The sequence below is a fragment of the Thunnus albacares genome, chromosome 6 (assembly GCF_914725855.1).
Source record: "Thunnus albacares chromosome 6, fThuAlb1.1, whole genome shotgun sequence".
Taxonomy (NCBI): domain Eukaryota; kingdom Metazoa; phylum Chordata; class Actinopteri; order Scombriformes; family Scombridae; genus Thunnus; species Thunnus albacares.
The window spans coordinates 18,114,102-18,127,382 of NC_058111.1; the positions used below are offsets into that span (position 1 = coordinate 18,114,102).

A 13,281-nucleotide genomic window follows, 5' to 3' on the forward strand; every position below is an offset into this window, starting at 1 on the left:
AATGATTTTCCAGTTTAAAAATCAGAAGCAAAGACCAGTAACAGCCAGTGGTGTTCAACATGTCATGAATGACATCATGCCTTCTGATACTGAAAGCTGCAGTGCTAAAATACATTAAGTGGTAGTTTCTTTGTAAGACACTTTTATTTCTCAGAGTAATACCTAAATTTATACTTACAAACCATGTTCTAGTGTTCACAGGAAGACATTTTGGTTACTCAGTATAGACATACATATATATGTATATGTATGTATGTATGTATGTATGTATGTGTATATATATATATATATATATATATATATATATATATATATATATATATATATATATATATATATATATATATATATTTTTTTTTTTTTTTTACCTTTACTGCCTTGCACTACTAAGAAGTGATAATAAGGCAACTGACGACTGCCACGTTGGAGTACTACTGCCAATTTAAAAACAATATGTGAGGAAAAAAAGTTTTTCCAAAGATTTATTTTGCTTGTTTGTTGTCCAAGATGTCATTGGAGCAATTAATTTAAATTTCTAACAGCTGTGAGCAGCTCTTGCACTTCCACTCTGCATTTCAGTATGAGCAACAGTGTCCTTTCAACCTTTCATTTAATGATCTATTAATTAGTGAGCTCTCATATCCTAACAAGATCTTTAATTGGTGCTTAATTAAAGACAGTTGCACTTAAAAGAAATCACCCTTATTAAGCCTATAAAATATACAGACAGTTCCAAGACAAATGTGCAGAGTTGTGCCACAGGAGAGCAAATCTATATCTTTGCCAATAAAATAAGAGCCACACACATTTTAATCCAGTTTTATCTATGCCTCACATTTAATTTCTAATTTTATTTACAATGAGCATGCTGCTTGAGTTTCAGCCAAAAGTGCTAAAATATAGGGTGTTCAAAAACATAAAAAGGCAGTGTATCACGTATTCTTACTGTAGGTGAAATTATGGTCAAATCATTAACAGTTTCATCTTTGTTCTGCCATCTGAGTTCCCAAAAATACTTACCTCGCAGTATAAAATCTTGTTAGCGCCAGCAGGTAAGTCACAAGTTCATATAGTACATTCAACAAGTCCTGTTGAACAGATACTCCTGGCCACAGTTCTGAATGTGATGATAACTAATTAATACACAGTATTCAGAGAGAGAGAGAGAGAGAGGAACCAGAGGTTGTGTTGCCCTACTAATGTTTACCATAGGGCATTATGGGAATCAAACAGCTACTGTGTGTGTATATTGAACTTGTCACCAGCCGGTGGGCTACAGTTTGCCTGGACTGTTGTCACAGAGATAATCCACTGAGCATGAAGGCTGCATGAAAGGCTAATGCAATGTTAGTCGGACCGGAGGAGTCAGAAGAAATCCACAGAGGCAAGCACACCATGGATTAGCTGAGAAGCAGAGAGGAGCACACTAGACGTGGGCCGGGAGAGAAAACGGGGGTGCAGTCATTGTTTATCACAGCGAGGGATCGAGGCTAGCCACTAGGTCCCATCTGCAGCCTCTCCTGCTTATGCTTATCCAGCCACTGCAAGATCTGCTGTTTGAGTTCCTCATTTGGCCTGATCTGATCCATGGTTAGGGGACTGCGGTTGAATGGGTCTGTCTGGTCGCTGAAAGGAGGACAGAAATCAATAAGTGGTTCCTTATTTGACTCCTGCACACCAGCTTTATACATATATATAAAGCCCTTAGCAACTAATCAGATGATAGAACAAAGAAAAGACAATTTATGACCAACATAAAAATCAAATGGGTACCAATGCCTTGTAGATATCACCTCGAGAGAATTTCAGTGCTTTGTCGGAAGTAACAAACCTGAGGAGATGCCTGGCTATAGTTGAGCGGTCAACTGTGACATTGGAGGATGGGAGAAGAACAGGATCAAGCATCAAGGTTGACATGATGGGGTCTAAGAACTCATCTGGGGCATCTGAATAAGTCTCCTCTTCTTGCTGCTGTCTGTCTGCATGGGACTAAAGCAGAGACAGAATGACGTCCAACGTTTGAAGAATTTCCTGCCGCATACACCACAGTGACCACTGCATAGATTCATAAGGTTTGTAAAAACTCAACATGAATTCCAGGATTATCTCTGACAAACATATGTCAAATGATACCTTTATTTTATCAGCAAGGAGTCCAAAACCCACAATCATGTCCCCAGGTTTGTTGATCTTCTTTAGTACCCTAACTGTCTGGGAGAAGAGGGTAGGAGAATACGATCGTCCATCCTTTGGGACTGTGGCACAGAAATTCTCCTCATCTCTGCCAAAGACAAAAACACTTTTTTAAATTTGGAAACCAAAAATAGTGTTTGTACTCAGCAGTGTGCCACTGTATTTGTTCTCCAGAGAATATGGCCTCAATAAAAGAACAAAATTAAAAGAAGAAAATATCAACACATACTGCTAAATGTTTATTTTGAAGTTTATTGTCCTTTGTTTCCAATTATATCATCTATTTAGGATGTAAAAGAAGTGTGTTCACAACATACCCCAGGTTCAGGTAGATGGTGCAGATATCAGAAACAAGCTGCTGGGGCTTGAAGTCAAATTCACTGAAGTCCTTGACTTTAAGGGCACCCATCTTAGGACCCACCAGGTGCTGCAGGAAGTAGTTAAGCATGGAGATGATCCTCTCAGCCAGGAAGGGGTGCACAAAGATCCCCTTGATCTCTGGAAACGAGGAAAATGGTTAAAGAAAAAAAAACATGAGGCAGATGAAGACAAACTTTAAATGGATTCATCAATATGAAGAATCAAATCTGCCTGACCTGAGGTGAGGAAGGCCAGTGTGCCAATGGTCTCGTTGGACATGATATTGTGGAAGCGGCCCAGCTGTCCAAACATCTGCAGGCTTGACTCCTTCTCTCTCCGGGCATCAGGGGCCAGACCGTCCCACTCCCCTCGATCCCGCTCCAGCTGCAGAACCTTGATTTTACTCAGGTACTACAAAAAAAATAGTAGACACACATATGAATTTCATTTTTCTAAACTGAGCTCATGAAAAATGGCGAATCTTACACAAAACACTGCTAAGATAATAAATTAAATGAAATTAATAATTTTACTATGTATTTAACAGATGTGGAAACATGGTATATGTTATGATGGTATATACATTTTGCATGTGTAGAAGGTTGTGAACAAAATGCATCACAGTCTCACCTGAATAGCCTCATCCAGTAAGTAGATGGCATCGTTCATCAGTAAGTTGAGGAACCTGAGGAACAGAGGGGGGTTCATGGCCTCCAGATTGTCAGATGCATAGTCTGCCAAATGCTGAAACACAGAAGTTCAACAAAATGAAAAACATATTAAGATCAATCAACTTAATAAAATACAGTTCGCCTATATATATATATATATACGGTACCAGTCAAAAGGTTAGACATACTTTCTCATTCAAGGGAATGGGAAGGTGTGTCCAAACCTTTGACTGGTAATACATTACGTATACATAAAATCACTTAGAAGTAAACCATGTACACCTTGCTCCCACTCATTCCTTTATTGTCTTTTAGAAAGCTACTGTATATGAGGAAACATCCTGAACACTTTATCAGTAAATCAAAGGCGACAGATTATTTACTCCTTCACCTTTCCTCACTACTACTCAACTCTAACCAGAAAATAACAGATGAGACGAGTGAGAGAGTGAGGAAAAATGAAGGCCTTCTGGAAAAGCATATTTTCTGCTCCGTCACGAAAAATCAACGTCAGTTATTGATGAAGTTGCCTAATCATAAACTCCAAAATACACTTCAGAGCCCAGCAAGATTTTTATGTACAACCTAAAGAAAATATTGACATCATATCTATATTCTTCCTATGTTGCCATCTTGCCAGTGCTCGTCTAATACCAACATCATTATACAGTAATTCAACAGTATGAAGTCTGAACACACATTTATCAATTTCTTATTATGCCTACAGCGGTGAATGATTTTTTACGTAAAAGCATTTTTCATGAAAGGGGCTGAAGGAGTTTGTTTCTAGCTACTGAGAAAACAGTTTAAGAGGATGAAGAATGTCAAAGATACTCAGTTCTTAATACCTTGATACTCTCTCTATAGTTCTCTTTGCCCCACATGTACTTGAGGATGGGATACATGGGTCTTCTGTAGTTGAACTTCTGTTCAAACTGATGAGGATCACCTGAAGAAAAAACAAGAGCAAAACTAAACAAAGTCAAATGATTATCACTGCTACTATGCTTTTGTTTTCACTTCTTCGAGCTTCTCCCCTTATCTTCATCTCCAGAATACACACAGGTGCGCACACACAATCCAGCATCTTAACAGTTTCACCTGATTCGAAAAAAAGACTTGTACCTTTAATACAAAGATAAAAGATAAAATCCTTCACATTCCAATTCAAAACTTACAAGGAAAACAAATATGTGCTTCACCTGTGAATTCAATGTCTACAAACACAGTGATGAGGGCCTCGGCCAGCTGAGGTGCGTGTCTGTAGGAGCAGAAGACTCTCTCTCGCTGGAACACGATTGGCTGAGCAGCACCCGGAGCCACGGGCTCCATGTGGGGCATCACTGCTTCTAAAACCTCTGCCAGCTTTGCTCTTAAATGTGGGTTCTTCATCCTGTTGGGGGACGTAGGAAAGGAGGGTTTGGAGCAATGCACTATTCAAACCCTATTGGGATCACAATTCTTCCTTTCAGGTCACCTGACACCAGACTATAATCATGACAGCTTAAATGACATGACAGATTAAATCACGTACCTCTCTACATTACCCATGAAGACAGTGATGAAGTTAAGAATCTGCTCCAGACTTTCAGAAGAAGTCTCCAAAATGTCGTCAGCAAATCGACGCAGGAAGATGAAAAAATCTCCCAAATTCTCTGCAAAGAATTCTGAAAAAAAACACACTTAACTCATAACTATGACGTTGAGAAATATGAAAAATAATTGAAAATCACTACCTTACATCACATGTAGTAATTTCACAATATTTTGCAGTATCCACTGTGCAGAGGCTCAAATTTAAGTTTTCTATTCCACTGTATTTGTAGAGAAGTGGAAAATGCGACGTACCTGGTACATAGCAGAGCATAGTACTCTGTAGAGAGGGCAGGGGGAAACTGAGTGCTACATGTTCAGGCCCCTGGTTTCCCACACCAAGCTGAACCAGCAGAGCAGCAGTGGAAGCTTGGAGGTTAAGGCAGCATTGCAGCATGGCAGGCTGCGTGGTGGCAGCTTTGGTTGACAGATAAACAATCATCAGACGCTCAAACTGCTCCAGGAGCTGCTCCGACATTGGGTTGCCTGTTCGCTGGGCCTCCTGCCATGTCACCTGGAGCCGATGGAGAGACTGGTTCATCTTCACCATCTGCTCGTGGAGTCTGCACATGCACATTATGCATGCACACAGGTGCGTGGACACAAACAGAACAAGACAGCATAGGTTAATGCCGACATATGGCGCAAACATGAGGAACATACGTTGTTGTGGGATCTATGGAACTGTGAAGGCTTTATTTGAGGAAACTATTGGTATTCTCTTAAACCTCTATATGGAAGATACATTGTTTGACTGATTATGTGCACCTGTGGAAGCCGAGATGCAGGGTGAGTTGTGTGAGTATGAGGTTTTCAGTCAGCAGGCTGTAAGACTGTGCAGACTCCACCGGCTGCTGAGGGGGCACAGGGATCAGGCAGGTTTCCTTGTCGAGACCTGGTGCATGATATAGGTGATCATTCAGTTGTGACATTTAATGTACATTTTTGGAAAAATTTATTTAATAAAACAGCTGTAGAAAAACACTATAAACCCACTTTTAAAAACAAAACAAATCCCACAGCTGCCACATTAATACTGTATATATTAACCTCTTGCATGCACATTGCGATTGCGCCTCTCTTCTTCGCTCAGCTCTTTGAGTGCGCAGTAGGAGGGGTTGAAGGTGAGCAGTTTGGGCGAACGTGGCCTGCAGAAGGGCTGGCACAGCTTCAGAAGTGCTGCACCCAAATTTAAGAAGAACGCATCTGAGGCGTACATCTGGAAGAAGATCTCAGGCATCTGATTGGCCCATATTTTGGCTCGGCCGGCGTTAGCCTGCAGACAGCTGCCCAACCATGAGAGGAGCAGGTGGCGTGTCTCACCAGACCGCTGGAGCAAGTTTTTCAAGATCTGGTGCAGCTTCTCATGAAACTGGCCCATAAACTGCAACACAAGGAGGGTAAAGATCATTAGCCCTCTTACTTTGCTTTGACAATCAAGGTGACTTCACTCACAACCTCAAACTTAACAGAATCTGCTCACCTGGTGGATGTTGGCCTCCTGGACCTTTGTCTCCTGAGCACTGGAGCGGGAGGGGTTCAGGAAGTAGCCATGACCTTCCACCACACCAGGGGTTTTCAATAAGCAAGAGATACTTAAAACTGCCCCTAAAAGGCTTTTCTGGTACTGCAAACCATTAGCTGGATCTTTGGGTTGAATGTGTTCCACCAACACCTAGAAAAACCAAAACTGTTGTTGTCACAGCAGATACTTTATGTTACAATCAGCAAACAAAATGTCTCTGTGTGTCTCCTGACCTTCGCAATGTCTTTATTGTGGCTGAAATAGAGGAGAACATCTAGGTAGGAGTAGAGGAGAGGTTGGCACAGATCCAAATCCTTGATGCGCCCCTGGAAGATATCAAACACCGGTACTATCACCTCCTCAAAAGTACGGACCTCCTGATCAGTGAATAGGCCAGCAATGACCTCCTCCACAAACTCAATCACCTCTTCTGGCTCTGAAATGCAGAGAATTGGAAAAAAATTAGAGGCAAAGCTTCACGAAAGACAACAGACAAAACAAGTGCAGACAAACATAGTATGAGAGGAAAAAAAAAGAGAACACATTTGGACACTTTTGGCTCAATCAAAAACCTACGTGCTCCACTGAAAGCTTCCAGCAGCAGGTCCAGAAGCTGTTCGTAGACATTCTGGCTGATGTAGATCTCTGGGGTGAGCAGTACCGTCTGTGTGTTTGAAACTGTCAGGTTCTTACAGCGAACAGCAAACGACAGTAACTTCTCTGGTACTTTCGTCACCTGGTGCACAGACAGTCAAGAGGCCACTGAATTATAGAAGAGCATGGGTCATTTTTACAGTCCAATGACTAAGAATAGACTATAACTGAGGGCAATCTCTGAAAAACCTTTTAGAAAATAGTTACGCTCAAATTCTTCAATTACAGTCATGTAGAAAAAACTTTCACCTCTTCCTTTGCCCTTTGGTAGCAGGCGAAAAGGTAAGGGATGGCACATTTCTCTCCAGCGTCACGGTCAGCAGACAGGTTCACAGCGCTGCATGACGTCATGTAGATGAGGTGGTTTCCTGGCTCTAACAGCAGCAGACGGTTAAAAAGCGCCTGGATGAAAGAGTAAAAACATCACAGATTACAACTTAATCTCAGCCTTATTTTGTGCCTAAAGAATGCCCTTGGCATTGCTTACAGGTTGCATTTTCTTCACTGATTGTACAAAACGTTTAGTGCTTTGTTGAGAGGAATGAAACAAGACAGAAGAAAGGAGCGCTGACATAAATAGTGATGACATCAGACCTGCTCTATGTTGTCCATGTCCAGCCAGTCCTGTCCATCTAGATCTGCAGCCATCTCCTCCAAGTACACACAGCGAGGAGGGATCCCATTACCTCCTCTCAGACTCGGGTCACCTAGGTAAGAGAACAAAACCAGGATGTATTAAACAAAAAGAGTTAAAATAATGTTACATATAACAACGCACAAGCTTAAACCAAACCATGAACACTGGATTAATTGTATTTAAGGAATAAATCAACAGCTCAACATCTGAATAAATAAGACACAGGAGGATTAAATGCACAGCAAGAATTTGCTCTGGTTTATTTCAGAATGAGGTGGCTGAGGGATTTGTTTAGGGGCTCTATGTGTAAATAGGGGAGGGGGGAGGAGGGTCTTTTTGACTGCATTTCCTGAAAATGATGACTCATCCTAAGCAGTCTCAGTGGTGGAGAGACCCAGTAGAGATTTCACAGTGTGTGAAGTATGTGTGAGGGGGATGGTGAGTCATCTGTTACTAACTGGAAACTTTAAATTTGACATTCAAGATGGCTATCATCATCCAACGATACCACTGAGAGCAACAGAACACACTCTGCAGCTATTTAGGATACACACAGTTACATCATCAAGCACTTAGCTGTCCGTTTAACGTCTCATTCACTTCGGTGCAAGGACCTGGGGAGACGGTTTGCTGGAGTTTTAAAAGGCAACGTGGATTATCTGACCTGGATCTACACCCACCTCTCACACCCAGGCTTTTACATACTGATCATCTTTGATATGAGGGTGAACACAGGTCACTGAAGAAAGGATTGCTACTGTTTTACTGTGAACCTATGGCTACAATAACTATACTAGATGTTGCAGAATTTTAGATATTGCATCTGTGCTGTCCAATTACACATTACACCCCATTCAGACTGCATCTGAATGGGGTGTAATGTGTAATACTCTGGTTTATAAGTAAAGTGGTTAAAATTATACGACAGACTGGAATCTCTGATAACAGCGATCAATGGCAGCTGTCTTATCAGGTGGATCCAACACATATTCAATAGACCTGCATCCTACGCACCTCTGCTACATGAAAGGGGGTGTACGTTATCAAAGTCTCCTTTTACTTACTGTTGTCCAGGGTGATGAGAAATATACGCTGGATCATGTGATTGACATTGAGCTGTTCACACAGCTCCTGCCGGGATCGGAAGGAGCGGCTGATCTCTGCCACAGAGTCGTCATTGTCATCAACACTGTCTGACACAGAGTTTTCTGACTCTGACTGGCTCTCTCCTGAGTCCTCCACTGCAATATGAGACGCAGAAAGTAAGTATGGAACCATGCGGATAAATTTCATCCAGATTTTAGTATGACTTATAATGACTAAAAACAAAAGATGAGATTATGTTGTGTATGTGTTTAGTGTGAACTGCAGTTAATCCATACAAGTACTGGCTATAGTTGTTATTTGAGGACTGCAGCAGCTCTGACTTCTCTACTCACATGGTGGTTCAGCAGACACTTGTGCTGGTTTCTGGCCTGATGCAAACTGTTTGGCATCAGCCAGTGAGCCGAAGAGGGCAGCAAAGGGGTTGCAGGAGATGTTCTGGTTGTTGTTGCCCTGGTCAGTCATCTCACTGGGGCTCAACACTCACTCCATCCAAGATCCCAGCCTTAAAGAGCGATGAGGACACAACAAATAAACAGAAATGAAACGAAACAGAAGAGTAACCAAGTAAGGGATTAGTGAGTATATACAGTATATTTCCACATACAGTACACATGAAATCATTGTCCCAATATTATCATGACCTAACTCTTATAATACAATACAATGCAGAGCTCCCTGATCGCACGTAGTATCATCACTTCATTCAAATTAAACATGTCTCTAGGCCACCACAAACCAAATTAAATCCCTACTTTACATCAAAATGTGCCCTACAGTTAACACATGTAATTATCTTTTTTTCTGTATGGGGAGTTGTTTAAAGTCAGTATTTTATGGAGAAGGTACTTTAGGGTCAGTTGGCAATCTTCCTCTTCTCCTTTGGAGTTTTCCAGCAGATGTCGACCTTGATGTTGCATTACTGCCTCCCTCTGAGTTTAATTCCCCTCATTGCTCAGATCCTTCAGTCATTTAATCAGTCCAGCTGTCCTTAAAAATTGTCCCCTCACCACTACCTCCCCACTGTAGAGTGCATTTTAGTCCTTATCTCTGCAATCCTGAAAACATTTCTCTTCTTTTTACCTCATATTTTCTGCATGTTATAAAGGCATGCTCTACTGTTGTCCAAATAATGCAAAGTGTGCTATTTAAATTACGGTGTCCAATTTTCAATCTGCTCATTATTACATCCTCGTTACTATCTCTTCACCTACTTCTCACCTTAATTGGATGGAAATACGGTTTCAACTCTTCAATTCTGACTTTGATGTTTCCCTTTTTGTTTAGCCAGCTTGTCTACTTTCTTGTTTCCCAGAACGCACATGAATGTGACCTTTTAGTCCCAGGTCTACTATTCTTTAGTAATGCTTTAATAGAGCGATTGTACTTCATTTAAAGGACGGGTTCACAATTTTTCAAGTCTGTCTTAAAATAACAGTCAGGTGCCCAAATGAACATTGAAATAGGTTTTTCTTGTTGTAATCATTCCCCCTGTTCATACTGGCTATTAGAAGATCCCTTCATAATCCACAAGCCTCCTTCTGTGAAAAAATGTATTTAAAAGTTTATCTGAAGCTAATATAAATCTTCAGATAGTCAAATCAAGTGTCTTTTTAGTGCCAAAGTCCCTCTTATTGTTACTATACCTCCACTGCAGCTCAACAGGGAAACAAAAAGAGGGAATTTGATGCTAAAAGACTGTAAAAGTGGCAGATATCCAGTTGATGTGACTAACTCAGACTGCTTAAGCCTCATATAAGCCTAAGATAAACTTTTAAATGCATTTTTTGCACAAAATGACTGGATTTGGCCCACATGGAAAGCACTTTTAATGGCCAGTATAAACATGAGGAATGATTACAGCGAGGAAAACCCCTCTCAGTGTTCATGTGAGCACCTGACTGTTGTTTTAAGACACACTTGAGAAATTTGTGAACCTTTCCTTTAAACTGCTGCTAAGCTCTCACCGTTACGATGTTGTTTATCAGTTCAGCAACTCGTGATACTTCATGGAGCTGTCTTATTTCGACAGTGTCATGTCACCTGTTAAGCAATTCAGCAGGTAAGGCCGGGGTTTCTTGTCGACGCTAGTCAGCTAGCAGGGTTATCTAGCAGCACTGGGCTAGTTAGCAAGTTAGCTAAGCTGTCACCACGGCTCCATTTCCACACTCATTTCAGAAACTCTTACCAGAATCTCCTGCCTCACCTGTCTAAGTCATGAATACAAATCATAAAGAGTGCTGTCGTACCTGTTTGACGAGGGGGGTCAATGTATGTTTTAGATTAAGAAATCGCTTCTAGGAAACCAGCAGTTCCTCAGTAAATAGAAATGTAAACGTCATCAAAATGAGACGGAGCGCTGAGTGGCTCAACTCAAACTTCACGGCAGGCAGAAAGTAAAGAAGTACATTTACTCAAGTACTATACTTAAGGACAATTTTGAGGTATTATACTTTAGTACCCTGACCGTATTTATACTTTACTTGAGTATTTCTATTTTATGCTACTTTATACTTCCACTCCACTTCATTTTCAGAGGGAAATATCGTACTTTCTACTCCACTACATTCATCTGACAGCTTTAGTTACTTTTCAGATGAAGATTTGACACAATGGATAATATAAAAAGCTTTTAAAATACAACACATTGTTGAAGATTAAACCAGTGGTTTCCAACCTTTTTGACTTTTTTAAAATCATCCATAAGCGACTATTAATCACAGCCCAACAAAAATAGGAATATTAAAAAAGAAAAAAAAGCCCAATCTATAAATACATAAAATACAGTCAAATTGAGTCCAGATATTGCAAAAAGGGACCCCAAGATTCTTCCCATTTATGTAGACCTTTTCAATTTTTAAATCGCAGTTTTTACATGTGGATAACCAAAGCAAATTCATGCAGTTTCTAAAGTACGGTGGAGCTGGTGTCTTCCAGTCTTTGAGAATAACTTTTGTTTTGTTTGTTTTTTTTTGCTAGTACCATGCCCATCAATAAAGCTGTTTGAATATGGGAAGGGAGAGTCAAAGAGTCCTCTTAAGCATCTAAAGACCGAAATAAATATAAATAGAAAATAGAAAAAGTTGTGACATAAGTGCTTTATTTAAGTACACAAAAATATTAATGTTTGAATAAAATTGTATAAGAAAAACAACAAAACACTAAAAATGTTTGAACAATATCCTTTAAGGAGATACAAATTTGACTTAGTTCAAGTCTGAGCAATATAGACAATTAACTCACTGTGTCACTGTGCAATAACCCTGTAACACTGTAATATCCACTGTACTGACAAATTATATATATTTTAGTTTAAAATACAAAATGTGCAATAACATGTTTACATGTAATTCATTACTGTATATTTGATCAGGTTGTATATACTGTATATAACCACATACTGCATGTATATAAAGTAACTTGTCACTTTTTTACCCATTCAATATTTATTCTCAGCACTCTTACACAATTTTGCACTATTTTATCCTGTTCACAGTTTACAAAAATGGTTATAGACATTGTATGTTGTTGCCCACTTGTTGTTTCTAAATTTATGTATTTATTTTGCTTGTACATAATAGTAATATGTTTATGTTTAATTATCTTTGTTCAGCTTGTTGTCCTTCCTGAACATTGCTGTGTCTAAACACATTGAGAGCCACTAGAATCCAGAGTCAAAGTCCTTGTATGCGTAAAGATACTTGGCCAATAAAGCTGATTCTGACTATCAAAGACAAAGATCTTCAGTCAGTCATTTCTGCACCTGGTTGCAATAAACGGTTACATTTATTAAAAATTAACTGACTTGCTAGCACTTACAGTCAGAGCGCGATAGGTGTCACTCGTTGAGAACAACCTTTCTTTGTTTCCTTTTTTTAATCTCAAATCTGGAACATGGTGTGAGTGGAAAAGTCAGTTGTTGCATAATATCTGCTTGATATGTGGTTTTAAGTTTGCAGTGTTTTCTGACTATCAGCAGAGGGCAGCAGCAGACTGCACCTCTCACTGTGTCTGTCCTGGTCGCTCCAGGAGGGTCTGTTTCAGTTTTGTGGATGTGGCCCCCTCCATTGTTCTTTAACAGCGTGTTTATGAAATTAAAAACAAATACATTTCTTTTAATGTCCATCCTGTAAGTGTAGCTTTTAAGTTAAGTTACAGAGTTACAGAGTTTTCAGTTGGACACAAACATTACATGAATATTTGGAGATATTGTTTATGTGCATGATAGAAGATAGCTGATATACTGTTTTCATAACTATAGCAGGTTAAATACATACTGAAATACAAACAGACTAATCTGTAAGTTTATCTGACAACATTCCTTCTCCTGGTTTATACTGTAGTTAGTTCAGTTTTTATAGTTGTCTGTATGAATCAATGAAGGCTGTTTTTTGTGTCTTACAGTAACTGTCTTTTCTAATTAGATAAAAGGACTCATACACTATGTCCCCTTTGATAATTTTGCCTGATGCTTGATACCAAAAAATGTTTGATGGTGCAAATAACTCCTATATATTGTCTCAAAGATATAGAGGAAAAATGTT

The 13,281-nt window shown here is 39.8% G+C and overlaps 1 protein-coding gene across 1 annotated transcript; it reads right to left on the reverse strand.

The window, feature by feature from the left end:
- Positions 1–310: 310 nt before the first annotated feature.
- Positions 311–11,093, reverse strand: ube4a (ubiquitination factor E4A (UFD2 homolog, yeast)). The gene is made up of 20 exons (XM_044354198.1): positions 10,987–11,093; positions 9,073–9,242; positions 8,698–8,874; positions 7,591–7,703; positions 7,246–7,398; positions 6,919–7,078; positions 6,576–6,778; positions 6,301–6,492; positions 5,868–6,201; positions 5,586–5,712; positions 5,073–5,380; positions 4,759–4,891; positions 4,427–4,617; positions 4,073–4,173; positions 3,184–3,297; positions 2,790–2,964; positions 2,511–2,691; positions 2,134–2,281; positions 1,832–1,989; positions 311–1,626 (listed from the first exon to the last, which is right to left on the reverse strand). Exons 2-20 carry the CDS (start codon positions 9,200–9,202, stop codon positions 1,491–1,493), a joined length of 3,234 nt encoding a protein of 1,077 aa, XP_044210133.1. The 5' UTR covers positions 9,203–9,242; positions 10,987–11,093; the 3' UTR covers positions 311–1,490.
- Between the last annotated feature and the right edge of the window lie 2,188 nt (positions 11,094–13,281).

Bases quoted from the DNA above. Each gene is read 5' to 3' on its own strand.
- ube4a (XM_044354198.1), bottom strand. From the start codon at position 9,202: ATGACTGACCAGGGCAACAACAACCAGAACATCTCCTGCAACCCCTTT. The intron at 7,399-7,590 runs GTCTGATGTCAT...TCTTTCATCCAG, and splicing joins ACATGGACAACATAGAGCAG to GCGCTTTTTAACCGTCTGCT. The intron at 2,965-3,183 runs GTGAGACTGTGA...TTTTTTTTGTAG, and splicing joins TACTGGATGAGGCTATTCAG to TACCTGAGTAAAATCAAGGT.